Source organism: Onychostoma macrolepis, chromosome 16, assembly GCF_012432095.1.
Source record: "Onychostoma macrolepis isolate SWU-2019 chromosome 16, ASM1243209v1, whole genome shotgun sequence".
In the NCBI taxonomy this organism is placed as follows: Eukaryota; Metazoa; Chordata; class Actinopteri; order Cypriniformes; family Cyprinidae; genus Onychostoma; species Onychostoma macrolepis.
In genome coordinates this window covers 5,908,921-5,927,491 of record NC_081170.1, presented here as the reverse complement: position 1 = coordinate 5,927,491, position 18,571 = coordinate 5,908,921, and the positions used below count along the sequence as shown (strand labels likewise).

The 18,571-nt window shown below is 35.4% G+C and overlaps 1 protein-coding gene across 6 annotated transcripts in view; it reads right to left on the bottom strand.

Annotated features, from left to right (window-relative positions):
• ntrk1 (neurotrophic tyrosine kinase, receptor, type 1) overlaps positions 1-18,571 on the bottom strand; it is a 30,999-nt gene that overhangs the window by 3,668 nt on the left and 8,760 nt on the right. For 4 of the 6 annotated variants that reach the window (XM_058746462.1, XM_058746464.1, XM_058746463.1 and 1 more), the window contains 13 exons: positions 17,099-17,167; positions 16,760-16,911; positions 15,840-15,982; positions 15,472-15,610; positions 12,328-12,660; positions 12,208-12,225; positions 11,749-11,804; positions 11,551-11,653; positions 8,850-9,014; positions 8,628-8,758; positions 7,703-7,875; positions 2,868-3,108; positions 2,291-2,449 (listed from right to left, as the gene is read on the bottom strand). In XM_058746462.1, the coding sequence (XP_058602445.1) occupies positions 2,291-2,449; positions 2,868-3,108; positions 7,703-7,875; positions 8,628-8,758; positions 8,850-9,014; positions 11,551-11,653; positions 11,749-11,804; positions 12,208-12,225; positions 12,328-12,660; positions 15,472-15,610; positions 15,840-15,982; positions 16,760-16,911; positions 17,099-17,167 (1,882 nt within the window). Of the gene's footprint in view, positions 1-1,210; positions 1,311-2,290; positions 2,450-2,867; positions 3,109-7,702; positions 7,876-8,627; positions 8,759-8,849; positions 9,015-11,550; positions 11,654-11,748; positions 11,805-12,207; positions 12,226-12,327; positions 12,661-15,471; positions 15,611-15,839; positions 15,983-16,759; positions 16,912-17,098; positions 17,168-18,571 lie in introns of all 6 variants that reach the window. The other 2 variants (XR_009266314.1, XM_058746465.1) reach the window with 2 other exon arrangements.

The following is an 18,571-nucleotide window of genomic DNA, read 5'->3' as shown; positions in this document are numbered from 1 at the left end:
CAGTCTTCCCCGTGATTGTGTAGCCTAGTGATCCAAACTGAGAGACCGTTTTGAAGGCTCAGGAAACCGTTGCAGGTGTTTTGAGTTGATTAGCATGTCACCGTATTCTAATTTGTTGAGATAGTGAATTGGTGGGTTTTTGTTAAATGTGAGCCAAAATCATCACAATTACTACTTCACAACTACTTCAGTCTGTGTGCATTGAATTTATTTAATACACGAGTTTCACAATTTGAGTTGAATTATTGAAATAAACGAACATTTCCACGACATTCTAATTTATTGAGATGCACCTGTATATTTATGTATGTTATGCACCCATTTAAAAGCACATGTGTATGTGATTGCGTGTGCACTTTTAAGGGTAATCACATACATTTAAAATGAATATTGATTAATTAATTAATATTAAATAATTACTTTATTATTATTATTGATGTTTTTTTTTTTTTTTTTGTAATATCCTGAGGTCCATCTACTGTGGTTCTAAAGTTTTTATTTATTTATTTATTTTTTTTGTCTTTTTTTTTAAACCATTTCCCCCCCATCTCTATGATCTTTTGAATTAAACTGCAGTTTTGTCTTCATGATTCCCTATATAAACATAATGTACAGTATTCATCTATCTGACCTTAGAATGATGAAGACATTCAGAATGAGCAGTTTGTGTAACTTCATTTCAATAAATGCTCTTTTATTTGGTATGGAGGAAGTTCTAAACTTTACAGTACATTTTCATAGTACATTACATGTTTTTATTTTATTTTTTAAATCAAAGAAAATTTGATTTCTTTTACTCTCTTTTCTACAGGCAGCAGTTGGCTGTAAAGAAGCAACCTCTTCTCTCCAAGGCTATTCCTGGTGGCTATTTAAAATGCCAGTGACTTCAAGCCCTTATAGCATTGCCTCTTAATCAGATGAGGTGAAGAGACTGTCAGCACCACACAACATCATTCTGAAATGGGCTTTCAATCACTGCAATAAATTAACAAAAATTCACATTGACCCCTCTGAAAGTCTGGCACCCTCTCTCCTCGCAGATGGAAAGTCACGAACGATCCGTCTCCGTCCCATACAGTTAGGCTCTGGATAATTAGCTGTGTCCATCATGGCTCGAGAAGGATTAGGTTAACAAGGTTAAACAACGTCGGCCCAAGGCGAAGATGAGGTTTAATCGGATTAAAATTGAGTCGGCGGGAAAGTGATCTACCTCTCTGTTGAAAGAAGAGAGGCCTCTCCAGCGTAATAGTGCAGTTGTGGTCACACCAGAGTCCACTTTTTGGTGCCTAATCTGAGAGGTCTGGATCACTCTGGAACCGAAAAAAATCTATTGATCTTCTTGTTCATAAGTGCTTAAGAGCACGGTCTGATCCAGTCCAAATTGGATGTTCACATCACGATGAAAGTTGGGAATAGCTCTGTCTGTATGCTTTAACTCACTAAACAGCGCTGATGCCATCAGACAGTCTAAATCACTTCTGTCATTGCAGGTAAACATTATAGGAATCTGTCAAATGAAAATTCATTTACTCTCTTGTTGTTCTAAACCTGTATTTATTTTTTTTTTTTCAGTTTTTGCAAAATGTTAAAGTTGAAAAAGGGATAAAACAGCACAAAAGCATCATACAATCTCATTAAAGTAGTCTATATTAGATAGGAACATTGTGGTCTCATTCCTGAACAAATGACTCCTATGAATTGGTCAAAAAGTCGCATCCAAATCAAAATGAACTTCTTTTACTGTGTAATGGCTTACAGTATATCTGTTACTAATTACGGACTAGCTGTTCATTTGACAAACTTTTAGGTAAAGATAACATTATAGGAGTTTTGTTTTTGTTTCATTCAGAAGTTTGAGGCTTGTAGGGTTTTTAAATGTTGTTGAAAGTGAATATATTTTAAAATATATTTTTGAAAAATATTTTTACAGTAAAAATTTAAATATAATTATAATTAATGCATCCTTGCTGAAAAAAAAAAAAGTACTGACTCTTTTTTTTTTTTTTTTAAATGGTAGCGTTTACTATTTTTAATCCTTAAAATACTACAAAATTCACTAATGGGATCAGTCAACAACAATTGTTGTTGTTTTTTTTATTTATTTCCGTCCATATACAGGAATGACTTGAGAGTGAGTAAATGACAGAATTTAAAAAAATTTTAGGTGAACTGTTCCTTTAAAATCTGTTTTGTGGTTGTATTGTTTTAAACACTGACAGTGAATGAGTTTGAAATGTAAATAGGTGATTGCAGCCACACATACTTTTGAATATCAAATGTGGTACTTTACCTCACTGTTAGACAGCTGATACCAGGGTTGTTTGCCGTAGGTGAAGATTTCCCAAAGGACCACTCCAAAGCTCCAGATGTCACTCTCTGTGGTGAATTTCCTGTACATGATGCTTTCTGGTGGCATCCAGCGAATGGGCAGCATCGTCCTCCCACCGACCTGAGGACGTGAACGGAAACAGATTACAACCAAACATCTCTGCTGTTGGTGCATATAAAAAAAGCTCACAAAGGAAAGGAAGAATCACAAATGAGACATGCATCTTTAAATTGTTTCTCCCAGATCTTAGCAAGAAGTGGAGAAGTCTCCAGTTTCTAAAGTATGCTAAAATTTGAAGATGTGACATCTCATTTTCAAGGGCGTCCTAATTGTGAGTGAGTGTGTGTTCACTGCTGTGGGTGTGCACTTGGATGGGTTAAATACAGAATACAAATTCCGAGTATGGGTCACCATACTTGGCCACACATCACTTCACTCACTTTTTTTAAATTTTTTTTATTTTTTTATTTACAGTATATTTTTTCTTAATTTCAGGAGGAACATATGGGACAATGCTAAAATTGAAATGGTGTTTTACCCTGTAGTAATCAGTGCTGTAAATGTCTCTCGACATCCCAAAGTCCCCGATCTTCACCACCAGACCTTCTCCGACCAAACAGTTCCTGGTGGCCAGGTCTCTGTGGACGAAATGAAGGGAAGCGAGGTACACCATGCCCGAGGCGATCTGAGCTGCGATGTGGAGCATCTGAGGAAGAGTCAACTGACCCATCGGAGGAACCTTCATCTCATCCAGGATACGAGCATCTGGACCGTGAGCCCTGTACAAAAACCACACACATTATATAAACATTTTTCAGGGATTTTGGCTGTGTTCAGAATGGACACTACATTGTCCTAGATATTTAGTATACATGCAAGGCATGCTATACTCTTGAAAAAAAGGTTCAGAAAGAGGTTTTCCAATGATGCCATAGAACATTAGTCTCAAACTCAATTCCTGGAGGGCCACAGCTTTGCACAGTTGAGCTCCAACCCTAATCAGACACACCTGATCCAGCTAATCAAGCTCTTCAGGATTCCAAGCAGGTGTGATTTGGAGCTGGTTGGAGCTAAACTCTACAGAGCTGTGGCCCTCCAGGAATTGAGTTTGAGACCACTGCCATAGAAAAATAATTTTGGAAGATAATTGAAGAATCTTTGAAGGGGTAGTTCATCCAAAATTGACAATTCTGTAATTAATTACTTACCCTCATGTGGTTCCAAACCCGTAAGACCTTCGTTCATCTTCGGAACACAAATTAAGATATTTTTGATGAAATCCGAGAGCTTTCTGACCCTGCATAGACAGCAACACAACTACCACGTTCAAGGCCCAGAAAGGTAGTAAGGATGTCACATGGACTATTTTAATGATGTCTTTACTACCTGTCTGGGCCTCGAACGTGGTAGTTGTGTTGCTGTCTATGCAGGGTCTCAAAGCTTTCGGATTAATTAATCTCGGATGTAATTAATGACAGAATTTTCATCTTTGGGTGAACTATCCTTTTAAGTGAACAGTTCTTAATAGAACCCTTTTTTTCTTAGTTTGAATACATATTAATAATATAAACAACCTTTTGTGCAATGTAAAGTTTCCATGAATGTTAAATGATCATCATGGAATCATTGATGCCAATAAAGAACCATTATTTTTAAGAGTGTATTTGGAATGCTGTATCCCACAATGCAATGCACTCTACTTCATCCTCAATAAAGTGCTGCAGGGGTGATTCTTTTGCTGGCCAACCCGAAAGTTAGCATAACCTTGATTCCTTCAGTAAAAAACCCAATAGGATTTTTCCATTGGCTTTTGGATTTTGGCAGAATGTAAACTCTGTGACCAACAAAAGTTTCTGATTCTTACGTTTAATCAAGATGACCTTCACAAATTAATACAACTTTTGAAGCCTAAATTCGATCACCAGAAGTAGACTATACCTACACCACAGTTGCACAACATCAACTGCTAAGCTTTCGACAACTCTTTCAGTCTGTACTTAAGATCTACTACCAGTTAGAAAGTTTGAGTTAGAAGAGTTTGCAAGAGCGTAAGAATAAATGCAAAGCAACAAGTGAGTAGATGAGTTTTCTTGTTTGGCATGGTGACATTCACAACTTCTGTAAGTCCCATTTAGCCACTTATTAGCAACTACCTTTTTTAAATGAAGTAAAAAATCATAAATGGGGTATTACTGATGTATTTTATGTCATAGAATAAAACATGAAAATATATTGAGCTTGTGCTAACCACAGAACTTGTTTTAGGTATGTAACCAAAAACCCATTCAAAAAACCTATTGACTTCAGGACAATGGAACTGGAAAGAATGCTTACTTATTTGCAGGTTTTAGTATTCATTCCTGCAGCACTCTATTTTCACTGTAACAACTGAACTGGAAGTGACACCAACCGTGATCTTGGCACATTATTTGGTCGAATTGCTTAAAATGAAGGCATTTTTACACAAAGCTGAATATTAAAAGTGCAAAATTCTGAGATGATAACTGGATGCCACTCACTAGCAATGTGACGACAATACAGCATGCTACTTTTTATCGTTATATACTGCATGCTGTTTCACGTGCTACTTTAAAAAAAGCATTCCCTTCTGAGCACAGCCTTTTAGCATCTGCGTTGGTAATGGTAAGCTAAATGAATTATACTGTTATACTTGCAAACAAACTCCAGATTGAAATCAATGTGCTGTAAGTTGCTTTGGATATGAAAACATCTGCTTAATGACAACACATGCACCATTGGTCACCATTGCCTTGCGTGTCAGACCTCAATGTGCAAACCACTCTCTCCATTCATCCTAATATTCGCATGTAAAATCTCTGCCACTCGCTTGCCTTCTGAGGTTTAGTATGTGATCCCTATTAGTTTAGGCAGGCAGGTGGCAGGATGGGGCAGCTGCAACCGAGACTGGAGCCACATCCATACACGTGAAAATGCGATTTCATCTCCCCCTCAAACATTCACATGTCCCCACTCCCAATCTGGCCCCAGCAACCACCTGGCAAACAGACTGGATCTTTACGCCGAGACTCAGCTGTGCTGGACATATGGTCACTCAGTCCCCCATCAGCCACCTCATACTTCAGTGAACTTTACATCTTAATTAAGACTGAGCATCACAAAGCTGGATCTGCATTTGGGCTCCAGCGCTCCTCTACTTAGTTAGGGCTTCGAGTTTTACATGTGAATTTGGTTGTAGATGGAAATACGGAAAATGAAAGAACTTGAATTTGATGCAACTTTTCATGTACACTCTTAAAAATAAAGGCTCCAGAAGAGTTTTTTTTTTTACAGTGATGCCAAAGAAGAACCATTTTGAGTTACAAAAGAACCTTTTAGTGAATGGTTTGGTTTTAAGATTTTAATGATCTAAACCCCCCTTTTTCCTCTATAAAGAACCTTTTGTGAAATGGAAAGTTTCTACACTTAAAAAGTAAAGGTTCTTTATTGGCATCTATGGTTCCATTAACTCTGGTGCTCCTTATTTGGGAGTCACACTTGTGGTTTTCATGGTCAAAAGTGACCGGACACCTAAAATTTTACTTAAAATTTTTAAAGACAGATTAGTGCCATCTGGTGGGAGTAAAATAAGAAAAACATCTGCAATTCCTTGGTTTAGCCCAGCGTTTCCCAATCCAGCGCAAATCCATGAATGAATGTTCCGAAGTGAAATAAACTTCGACGGATTTCCCCTGCCCAGGGAGTAGGGAGCAATGAACACTGTGTAGGAATCATGTCAATCGGAACACAGTTTATGCACGTAGCTCTCTTCTAACGAGCTGGTTATCTGAATCAGGTGTGTTAACTAAGAGAGACATGAAAAATATGGACTGGGATTGGATAACACTGGTTTAGCCCATAGATTCCCATATAGCTCTAATTTAGACATTTTCAAAGACAACTTTTTGTAAAGGTTTAGATTTTTATTAATTTTTTGGTTTGAAATGTTGATTTAAAGCGTCAGTTTTTGTGTGTGTATATATACATACACACACACACACACACACACACACACACACACATATATACAAAATAATAAAATCAATTAAATAAATAAATTAGATAAAATAAATAAAATAAAATAAGGGGTACCCACATACATACACACAGGGAATTACTACATATTCAAGAACTCCAATTAAAATACAGGTTAAGAGAAGAGATCATGTCAACCAAGTTTTCAGTGACTCTGCAACAGTGAGCCAACTAGAAAGGGTCTTTTCATTTGCACCATTTACTTGAGCAGTAGACAGTTCTTAAAAAATGTAATCCAGATATGTGAGAATCCAGCATTTAACAGAAAGAGAATAAGGAGGTTTCCATCTTAATGCGATCATCTTTTTAGCAGCTGTGAGGCCAGCTAGTCTGTTTTGCACTCTTGAATTATTGCTTTTATTTTACATATTTGCTGTGTTACAGTCACACCAGTTCATAGGTGTGTGTGTGTGTGTGTGTGTGTGTGTGTGTGTGTGAATGGATGTGTTGGTTTTGCACTCTTGATGTTTTAGAGTTTCACCCTATCATTGCTGTGTACTTTTTTTCTGCATTGTGGCAGATTTGCAGTTTGTACACACAAAAATTTTAATTTTTGTGGTTTTATAAATTTCCCATTCATTTCCTATGGTCGGTCATTTTTGTGATTTTTTTTTTTTTTTTTTTTTACGACTGCTCGAATCAAGCCCTCAGTTTTTTTGTGTGTTCACATTCCAAATTCCATAAAAGTCACCAAGTTTCGTGCCATTCCTATGAAGCTGTGATTTTTTAAAATTAAAACTTTTTCGGTCAAAAGTGACCGAAGAGCACCAGAGGGTTAAGAACTTTAAACATCCATGGAACCTTTCCATTGCACGGAATGTTCTTTATAGTGGAAAAAGATTCTTTAGATCATTAAAATGTTCCTTACACTAAGAAAAAAATGGTTATTTTAGGAACTGTTCACTGAAAAGTTCTTTGGTGAACCCAAAATGGTTCTTCAAAGGCATTGCTGCACAAAACCCCCTTATGGAAGCTTTATTTTTAAGAGTGTGGATGTTAAAGGTTTGCATGGAACCATACTGTAGATGCCAATAAAAAAAAAAACTTTGATTTTTAAGAGTGTAAGCCCAAAACAAAATGCAGATTATAAACCAATAACACTTGAGGGTCTATTCTTTGTTATAACCAAATAAATAAATAAAATAAAGTAAAAAAAATAAAATAAAAACCTTGCAAATTTGTTTTGGTGTTTCCAAGGTTGTCTAAGAATGGCATGTATAGATTGAAGCGCCAAGGAAGCTCTTCAGTTTCCGACCGCTACACCACATTGCTGGCGTGGTAGTTAATTCGCTGTGAGTGGCTGGTGGTTATTAGACTGACCTTAGAAAGCGGTTGAGGTCTCCGTGTCGCATGTACTCAAACACCATGGCCAGAGGTTCTCCGTCTGTACACACGCCGTAGAACCGCACTATGTGTTCATGCTGCAGCACCGTGAGCAGCTCGGCCTCGCGCTGGAAGTCCTGCCGGGTGGACTCGTTGGCAACTTTCAGGGTCTACACAGACAACACACACAATCAGATATTAATATAGTGAGCATATGACCAAGTATTTAGACACTTTTCAAGAAATTCAACAAGGTAATGGATTTTGGGAAATAAATTTTGGTAGTTGTAATTTAAATTAATTTTGATGCTACTTCCTGCCATTCAAATTCAAACTGTAAATCAATTTGAATTTATCAGTTCAGTTCTGACATGGCGCTCAACTCTAGTTTAATGCCTTGCAACAGTGTTTTTGTTTTAGTATTATTGTGTACTATTATAGTATTTATTAATATTTTGAATTTTATTTTTATATTTTCAGTAATCATTTATATATATATATATATATATATATATATATATCTTTAGCTTTAATGTATATATCAGTTTTAGTCATTTGAGTTGTTTTTTATCTATTTTTCTAGCTGGCTATCATGAATGTGAATTTGCTAGAATTGTGAAATTGACTTGTGATAGACTTGGAGGGATCAGAATTGGTTGAAAATCAGTAATGTTTTGCATTGTATGCCATCAATCTCAATCAGATGTGTGGTTTTGCATATAGAGTTACTGTATATATTTTCTGTTAAATTTCTAGCTGTCGTTGCTAATTAAAACATTTTTAATGTAAAGAAAAAAAATTAACATTTCAATAAAAACAAGAATATTTTTCTGGCACATAAAAAGACATTGCTTTAAAAAAATATTACATATTGCTGAACTACTATAATGTTAAGCCTTGATAACATAAAGCATGATCATACCTTGATAGCAACCAGCATCTTGTCAGTATCAGGACAGAGGTTGGCACATTCCGCCAGGTACACCTTGCCAAAAGCTCCTTCACCCAGTTCCCACTTCAAAACAATGTCTTTTCTTTTAATGTGCTGAACACCTGCAAAATACAAAGAAATAATCACATTGATTTGGAATAAACTGAATCAGCATGCAAAAAACTTGTCATTGTGGGATTGTGAGACACTCACACATGTCTTTATCTTTGATGATGCCACAGAAGTACTGCGGGTTCTCTACAAAACTGGACAAGCCAGAATCCAGCGTGCCATCATCTGAAGATGGAGGACTTGCACCGAAGTTCATGAAGCGAAGAGATACGGCCAAATCATCCTCAGTGCCTAGAACAGATGAACCTGTAGATACACAGAAAGGAAGTGGCTCCCAAGCAGCTCCGGTTTGGTGTATTTTTTCCCTTTCTTCCTATCTATATCCTGAGCCCATGTTAAGTTAATCAACTTATTGGCAATCACTGAGTGATGCTCTACACAACTTCCTGTGTATAGTTTGACAGCATAGTAGACATTACAGGCTCTCTTATTTCCTTGTGTAGTCTTAGCCAGTCATATTTAACCTTTTCACAACTGTTTGCTGTTTAAGTTGGTTATCTAGGTGATCAAATAACTAGATTTGTTACTTGTCTGTGCAAAATATATTGTTGGCAGGGCATGGCTATGCAGTTGCTACCCAGCTAACAGGGAACGCTCTCAAAGCTTTGTCTAACACTCTGGTTCTCTCAAACGTACTTGAAGTAATGCTTATAGAACGTTCATTCAAGTTAAAGTTAAGTGGTATTTAAAATGGTTTTCGAATGCTTATTCTAACACACATTATTTGGACGTTTGTCTAACATTTTTTAAATGTTAGTATTTGTTTCAGAACTATCTAGAGAACATTCAAAAGTAACGTTAAATGTTTGCAAAATGATAAAATGAATATTCTCTTAAAGGGATCGTTCACCCAAAAATGAAAATTCTGTCATCATTTACTCACCCTTCACTTGTTCCAAATTAGTATGAGTTTCTTTCTTTAGTTAAACCAGGGATTTCATTCTTGTAGATGGCACAGACCACCAAATATGATCATCTTGTATGATCATTTTATATTATAGGCTATATAAATATATTTAATATAAAAACAGCATATTTTTCTTAAATATATACATGCATGTGTTTGTATATATATATTTATATATATACTATATTTATACTATACTATACTATATTTATATATATATACATACACACACACACACATATGTTATGTAAACAAAAACTTTTATTTTGAATGCATTAATCGTTTGACAGCACTAGTATATATATATTTTTTTATATTAATTATATATATATGTTGCACAAAGAGGATCATATTTGGTAGTCTGTGCCATCTTCAAGATTGAAATCCCCTGGTTTAAAAAAGTAGTAGCACAACTTTTCTCAACAAGCAGCAGAATTTGAGTTATCATGTGGCGCAAAACACATAGTGTAATTTAATACTTCAGACTAGGAGTTTGTTCAAATCTGTAACCCTAAGTGTGAGAAGTAGTACTACTGATGCTTGCCTTGGCAAACACTGCTAATATGTTGTTTAAAATTGACAACAAGGTGCATATACAAAACATATCTAGCAGAATGTTTGCTTGCTCCGAAGCAAATCACCTCGTTTTTAGGAAGCAGAATTAGACATAAAAGCGTCCCCTTCAAATCACAAAACCCACTCAAGCTATAACCGCAGAGACCCCAGACTGGGCAGAGAAGAGGAACGGAGGGAATAGAGGGCGAGAGGGGAGGGAGGCAATCAGGTCCACTTAGGCACTTTGTGAGCGTAGCGAGTGGACCTGAAAAGCCTGGCTCCATCACTCTTCTTTAATGGCTCGCTCGCGGCTGGGGCTCCCGATGCTATTTACTTTGCATGCTGTAATTAAGACCTGGCAGCACTTTGCCGAGCTGTTAGGCTGACACTGTACAAAGTTACAGCTTAGAAGAGACTGTATTTTGCTGCTTTTTGTGCCTTACTTAAAAGCAACACAATGCCTCCTGTGGAACTCATTCACATTCCAAAATAATAATGGAGAAAGTCATTTTGGCATAGGCTATGATTGTGCTGTCTCCAGCTTTCGGATAACGCTAACTTCTTATGCTGTTACTTGAGTTGCACCTGCTTTGTTTCTGCAACGCATTTGCTTGCGATAGTTCTCTTTCCCATGAAAGACCTCTTCAAGACCGAAACATCTTCATTTGAGACCTAACTTAAGTAAACTGATTTAGTCTTCTGATTAACTGCAAATGAAATTAAAAGTCAGTCATATCAGTACCTTAGAAAAAGCAGTTTTATCCTACAAATGGTGTGTATAGATCGCACAACTGTGACTACTGTATCAACTAGTTACAGTATACATTAAAAAGTAATAAAATATTAATCACAACTTTGATCTGATGTACTGTTGAGGGAAACAAGATATTTAATGAGAAAAAAAAATGTACAGTGGTGCTTAATTACATACTGTTACATGCCAAATTTGATAGCTGGTGGGAAGATATTTGGATATGTAGCATCAGCTAAATGGAAAGTTGTTTCAGAGCATTATGAAAGTAAATATGGTTGATTTTAATGCCATGTTGTTCATGTCAGAGTTTGGCAAACATTTCCCATTTCAAGTTGGTCTTGCATGCAACAAAATAGCTGCTCGGATACGTTGCAAATATGGCTGTCAAGTAAGATTAAGAAGACTTAAGTTTTTTCAAGGTTAGGAAAATGTTTTTTTGTTGTTGTTTGTTTATTTTATTTGGAATAGCATGCACAGTAAAACCACGATTGTGCATTAAGAAAGTAAATATGGGCGATTTTGATTTCATGTTGACTTTTAAGCCTATATGTGGATGCAGAACTTACGGTGGATGCCAAACTTGGAGTGCTGTCCACATTTATTAATGACGACAACCATGATGAGCAGAAATGTGCATGCGAATACAGCAAGACCCACCGCTACTGACACCTGTGAATGTGCAAGTGGAAAAAAAAAATTAGGGCGATAAATAACAATAGAAAAAATAACACAAAGTTGTGTATCATATGTGACTTGTCTCTCACCCCAAACACTCTGGTCTCCAGTTTCTCCGTCTCCGTTGATTGGTTAGTGGGAGCTGCTAATGTTAAAGTGTTTAATGAAATATTACTTTATGAACACTGCAGAAAAATCACTTTCTTGCTTAATGTTTTGTCTTGATTTCCAGTACAAGATCTAAACATTGTTAAAATCAAGATACATTTACTTGAGAAGCAAAATAACTTAAGATATTGTGTCTTGTTTTCTGAAAAATATATCAAAATGAAGTGAGGAAAAAAAATATTTTCTGACCCCACTGGGATTATTTTTCATAAAACAAGACTTCTGAAGTAAATGCATCTTGATTTAGGAATGTTTAAATAGTTGTACTGGAAAACAAGACAAATATAATGAGAACGTATGTGCAGTGAATGAGATAAATGAGTATTTTAATAGTCAAAGCAAGTGTTTGACCTATAGGAATTTGATTTAGAGTAACTTACTTGGGTTATCGGTTAGGACTGGCATGTGGAGAGAGATTATAACAATATATTACTCAATGTAGCATACAGCTGTTGAAATACATGGCATGTTTTTGTGATGATGATGTACAGTACACTCACCAGGAATGATGCCCTCTGGGTCAAAGGGGTCAAAAGGATTGTCCATGAACTTCCCGTAGCCTGTAGCCTGGTCTCTGCCCAGTTTATTTTCCACGATGAGCGTGTAGTTGCCGTTGTTGAGGTGTGTGGGCTTGTTGAGGAACAGACAGCCGTGTTGAATGGAGCCGTCGGCCGCGTCTCGGATCAGTTCGGTGTAGGTGTAGCGTGTTTCGAGGAGAGGAAGGTTGTTGTACAGCCATCTGATGCTGGCAGGAGGATTGCTGTCCACAGCGAATGGGAAACACCAGTGATGTTGTGGCTCTGGGTCCTTTAGGAACAAGATCCGCACTGGAACTAAACACATACAGGGAATGAGTTCACACACGTGTGCAGTGAGGCATAATCACAATATCAGCTGAAATTGAATTGTTTCTGCCTATTTTGAGATTTAGATTACTTTTGATAACATCTTGGAGTAATGTAAAAGGATAGTGACAGATTATGGCAAAGAACGCTCTGTTGAAGAGCAATTTAATGTTAAGAGCACGTCAGAAAAGCGTGTTTTGTGTGCAATATGATAAAAGCAATAGCAGAGCTGTCTATATAAATAATATAAATTCTGTCTATATAAATTCTTTCTTTCTTTCTTTCTTTCTTTCTTTCTTTCTTTCTTTCTTTCTGTGCAACAGCCTTTATATATTTGACAATCTAATCAATATCCAAGAGGTTCCTACTCTATTATTATAAGCTTTTTTTTTTTTCTTTCAAACTCAAACAGTATGTATTCGAAAGCCGATTTAAAAATATATATATATATTTTATAATTATTATTATTAATTTCAGATGTACTATCAGCTTTAAATACATACTGTTTAAAAATACATACTTTAAAATATGCACTATTAATATTAATATTGATCATAATAATTATAATAACAAACACTATTTTTAAAAACGGCTTTATAATACATACTGTTTTAACTATATACTTTGAGATCTATACTATATTAATTTGAGTAATAATAACAAAGAATTTGAAATAATTCATTTACTGAAGAATTTTCATTTTTAACTTTATTATAGGAAAGAATATCTTTCATACTCTGCATTATAACATGGTGTGATTTATTTATTTTTTTAATGTAATTAAAAAAACAAACATTTTATTGTCTTTGTCACACTGACAGCGTGTCATCGCTTTTATTCAACTGCTGTTCCAACTCTATCATCCAGCTGTCTGCATTCCTATTGGTATTCATTTCTTTGCAATACTGCTCATTTGTATGACGTTAAAACCGGTTGCTCACACACAATTAAAGAAGTCCACGTAATGTTCCTGTATGGATAATGCTTTTCTATATCCAGTACCCGTTCTTCAGAATAGCTCGAATGACTGGCACATCCGTCATAATTTTTTTCCACGAATCAATGTGCTCCATCTTTACAGTAAACCTGTTGACCTGCTATAAATAATAAATCTCAGTCTGTTTAGGGGACCTAACCACAAGAGGCACTTGAGAGCCTGCTGAAGGTGGGATGCAGGAAATGGTTCTTTTAACCGGGAGAACATGCTGATGCGCACGGCCCGCTCTCTGCTTCATAACCATTTCACTGCTCTTAACCCGTGACCCTGCCTGCGGAAAGTGCTTCGCACAGAGAATTGCAGTCATTTGTGTCGTGGCCTAGAGTTCATGCTTAAAAACCATCCTCATTACACTGACCCTATGTTAACGGTTGAGTCCGAGAGCCATCTGTGAACTCCACTAATTGTGGTAATCAAAAGGAATTAAATAATTGAATCCATCAGGTTGCGGTTGAGGTAGATGGCCGTAGGTGAATTTCATCATCTGGAGCTACAGCTAGCAGGGAGTACAGTATGCTAAGTCCATAACTGACGCTGGGGAATTATATTATCGATTGGCGTCTGGGTTTAATAAAAGAGGTTTCGGATCGGAATTATGCCTGTGTGCGGTGCGGGATTTTGTGAGCGTGTTGCTATAACCGTCCTGCTAATTTACGAGCTAATTAAGCAGTGGCCGTTGACGAGCCGTTGTCCACTCATCACATGATTCTGATAGACTGGCATCTAGCACACTTGCTATCTGCCAATCAGTCCTCACAATTATATTTCCGGACTATGGGGGAGAGAAATGCATTAGTAGAGAACAAACAAGATCTGAAGACGGTTATCATCCCATTTTCCTGACAGTCATTATTGCTCCCCTGATGGCTATACATTTGTCTGAAGTCAAGCACTGTTTTTCTTCTTTCTGAAGAGGAGGTGATGAACAGTGATAATTGCTGTGGTGTGGAGTGCGGTCATATGGGAGGATTTTCGATGGAAAATCTTGCAATTCTATTGCTTGCTGTCAAGAGCAGGGTTATTATCCATTACTAAAAGTATTATAAACATTTTTCTATTATAAAACTATTATAAACTTTGAAATGAAGCTTAAATACTATAAAATATAAATATTGGATGAAAAAATTTAAATGAAAATGAGAAAAACTGAAGTGGAAATGGATAAACTAAATTTCAAGTTAAACTAAAACTGAAATAAAGGAAACCTAAACATGGTTATTATAGTTTGGTAAAAATAAAAACAACATTTTTGTTAATAAACATGAACTGAAATAAAATAATGAAATAAAATATATACACTTAAACTTATTTTGTTTCAGCTAGTTGCCAGGCGCCATTTTTCATTTTAATTTAATGTAACTTGATATACTAAAATTACTAAAACATTCAAATGAACATAGAAAAATAAAATCTACTTGAAAATATTAATACAAACCATGATAGAATCTCAAGAAAAAATAACACTGATTCTAAATAGTAATATTAAAAAAGAAATAAATAAAATTAGCAAAAGAACAACAAAATGACTAAATATTAAACTAAAATGAAAACATAAAAATAAAAGCTAATTAAAATATATATTTAAATAATATTATGTAAATAATACTAAAATAGCACTGTTTTGCTTGTCCATATAAGATGGTGGGTTTAAGGAACCTCATGCATGGGTTTTCCATAGATAAATTTTATAACTTTTGGTTTGAGAAAAAAAAAAAAACAGCCAAGTTAAGAAATCCATAGAAGCTCAGAGTATTGAAAAAAAGGTAGAAGGAAATTAAAGAACAGAACGTTTCTGCACATACATTCGATGTCCAGCTGCACCACAGCTTCTCCCATTCCAGCGCGATTCTCCGCCTCACAGGTGAGGTTGTGCAGGTTGTCTCCAGAAGACACGTTCCTCATGTACAGAATCAGCTCCAGGCTTGATCCCCAGATCCCTCGCTGTGGACATGGATGGATGTAGGCAAGTTTAACCAAAGTCCAGATTTTTGTGGACTGACGTAAGGGGCTTGAACAAGAGTCATTTCAACAAATTTTACATGTATTATTTGTCCAAAGTGGCCTACAAATGAGGAATACTACAACAAAAGTCATCATAGGGTTAGAGTTATGATTGCATGTTTTTAATTTTTTATGTGATTTCAACTCATCTGAAAATATTGTCATGTACCTGCAGGGTCCAGTTGGACTGTAGGTGCTCTGTTCTCCAGCGGATCATCGGTGTTGGTACTCCGGTCACCAGACAGGTAAATGTCAGATTTCCACTTTCCTGAGTGGTCAGTGTCGATGGGTGAATTGTGACCTCAGGAATACCTGCAGACCACAATACATTTAGTTATAAGGACATTGGAAAATGATGGGGAAGAAGATCAGGGAATATCATTTGCAACGTGAAGTGTGTGAGTACATGGAATATTCTTATGAGTACAGGAAATTTAAGGAAGTTAGTACTTCTACTGAGCAAGGGTGCATTCAATTGTTCAAAAGTGACAGTAAAATTTCAATTTATATTTTATAACCCAACTAAATGCTGTTCTTTTGAACTTTCTATTCATCAAAGAGTCCCAAAAAAACGGATTACAGTTTCCACAAAAATATGAAGCGGCACAGCTGTTTTCAACATTGCTAAAATTAAGAAATGTTTCTTGAGCAGCAAATTAGAATAATTTCTGAAGGATCTTGTGACACTGAAGACTGGGGTAATGATGCTGAAAATTCAGCTTTGCATCACAGGAATAAATTACATTTTAAAATATATTCAAATAGAAAACTGTTATTTTAAATTGCAGTAATATTTAACTGTTTTTACTGTATTTTTGATCAAATAAATGCAGCCCAAGTGTAAAAGACTTTTTTTTAAAACATAAAATCATACAACCCCAAATTACTGCACAATAGTGAATGTAATATTGTATCCAATATGTTTCAATAACCATAAATAATGATTATTTCAACCAAGTTTCTTAAACACTGCCATTTGTCAGTCAAACGAATGTCTCTGTCCCAAGTTTTGGGGAAAATCAATCGATGAATGGCTTGCTTATTGTCTCTTCATATTAAACAGGGACGATTCCAGATAGGAGCACTTACTGCAGTTATCCATTTCAAATGAATCCAGCTGAATGCTGTTGCCATTATGGATGCAGGTTTGTTGAGAATCAGTGTCGCTTTGTCTTCTTCTGTGCCACTGCTGAAGCCAGTAAATGTCACATGAGCAGGTGAGCGGATTGTCCCTCAAGATTCTGTGCAAAAGAGAAGCAGGTGACATTTCTTATGCTTATTTCATGCTTTCAGAAAAATAATATGTATGCAAGACCTCAGATGTATCATTTAAACTTTTCATGCATAGGTAAATTGTTCACATTTTCGGTCTCAAATCACCAGCAGAGCAGAATAAATCTGTAAATCTGAGTGCAGTGTGTTACTCACAGACTCAACAGAGGGACCGACTGGAACACCCTCCAACTGATGTGCACCAGTAAATTAGAGGCCAGGTTTCTGTAAAAGAAGAGAAGTTGTGAATTACACATGCCGATTGCCGAAGAGAGATGCACAACAGAGATCTATTGTACAATAGTTAGATGGACTCTTAATAAATAGGACTATTTCTCTTTAAAAAGCATAAAATGTGTAGACAGCTCAGGTATAGTTTAACATGATTGATATAGTTTAACTAGATATTTATGTTTTCTCAAGTGAGTATAAGTGGTGTAAAATATGCTGCTGTGGTGCTACACCGAAAAAAAATGGGTATAGAAACAATTTGTACTAATAAATTTAACGAACAATTACATAGAAACAGCAAGTAACGTAGAATTGGCTATAATTTTGAACTAGAAAAACGGAATTTTCAGTAACACGTTACTTAAAGCCTTTATGTACAATGCATTATAAATAGCATCATAATATACATTATAATGCAATATATCTTTTCGAAAATAATTGTAACAGACTTAAAATGTATAATAATATTTTACAGATTCCTTACATCTGAAATTGGTGGTTTCTCATGTAAAATATACTTTCTAAAGTTGTATAAGAGATGAATAGTATTATAAAGCATTATAAATGTGGTATCAGTTCATGAGATCATATAATGCATTATAAGGTGCTTTAGCAGGCGTTACTATTAGACTATGCATTAAAAATATATTTATATTGCATTCTAAATAAAGGCTTCAAGTAAAGTGTTACAATTTTTTCTTGTGAAACATACAAAACATATTATTTACTACTTTGGAAAATAATTCTTTACCACATAAAGTGTTCTGAGTGGTTGGTACGTGGTTGCTGTGTTGTAAGTAAAATTAAAATAAAAGTTAAAATAAAGCTCAAATAGAATATACATTTTAGACTAAAAACCCTTTTAAAAAATTAATAAAAATTTGAAATGTTGGCTTGGTAACTTTCTAAAATAAAATATTTTTAAATTGATGTAAAACTAAAAAAAAAAAAAAATTGAAGCTTAATAGACAAATACAAAAAAAAAAAAAAAATTACAAAAGCACACTGAAAGTTACTAAAATTTTAACTAAAAATGAAAACTGAAATTACAAAAACAACAGCTATTCAAAATAATAGTAAATACTCTAGTAACATATAAATAGTACTAAAATAACACTACTGCAAGAATAACAAGACATTGTTCTGGTTTCTAGATAAGAATCCAGTAAACCCTTCAATTTTATTGTCCTTCAGTTGAAAATCTAAAGTCCAATCACTTAGAAAATTAAAAGTACTATGATTTTAGGGATTTTTCATGTCTGTAGCACAAATATAAAGGATGCTTTGTGCTCCGAAGAGCAAAATATTTAAGCTTAGGAGTTTGTATAAATCTCAACCCTCAAATATGAGCAATAGCAAGCAGCAGTAACAAGATTCAATGCAGCAAAATATTTCATC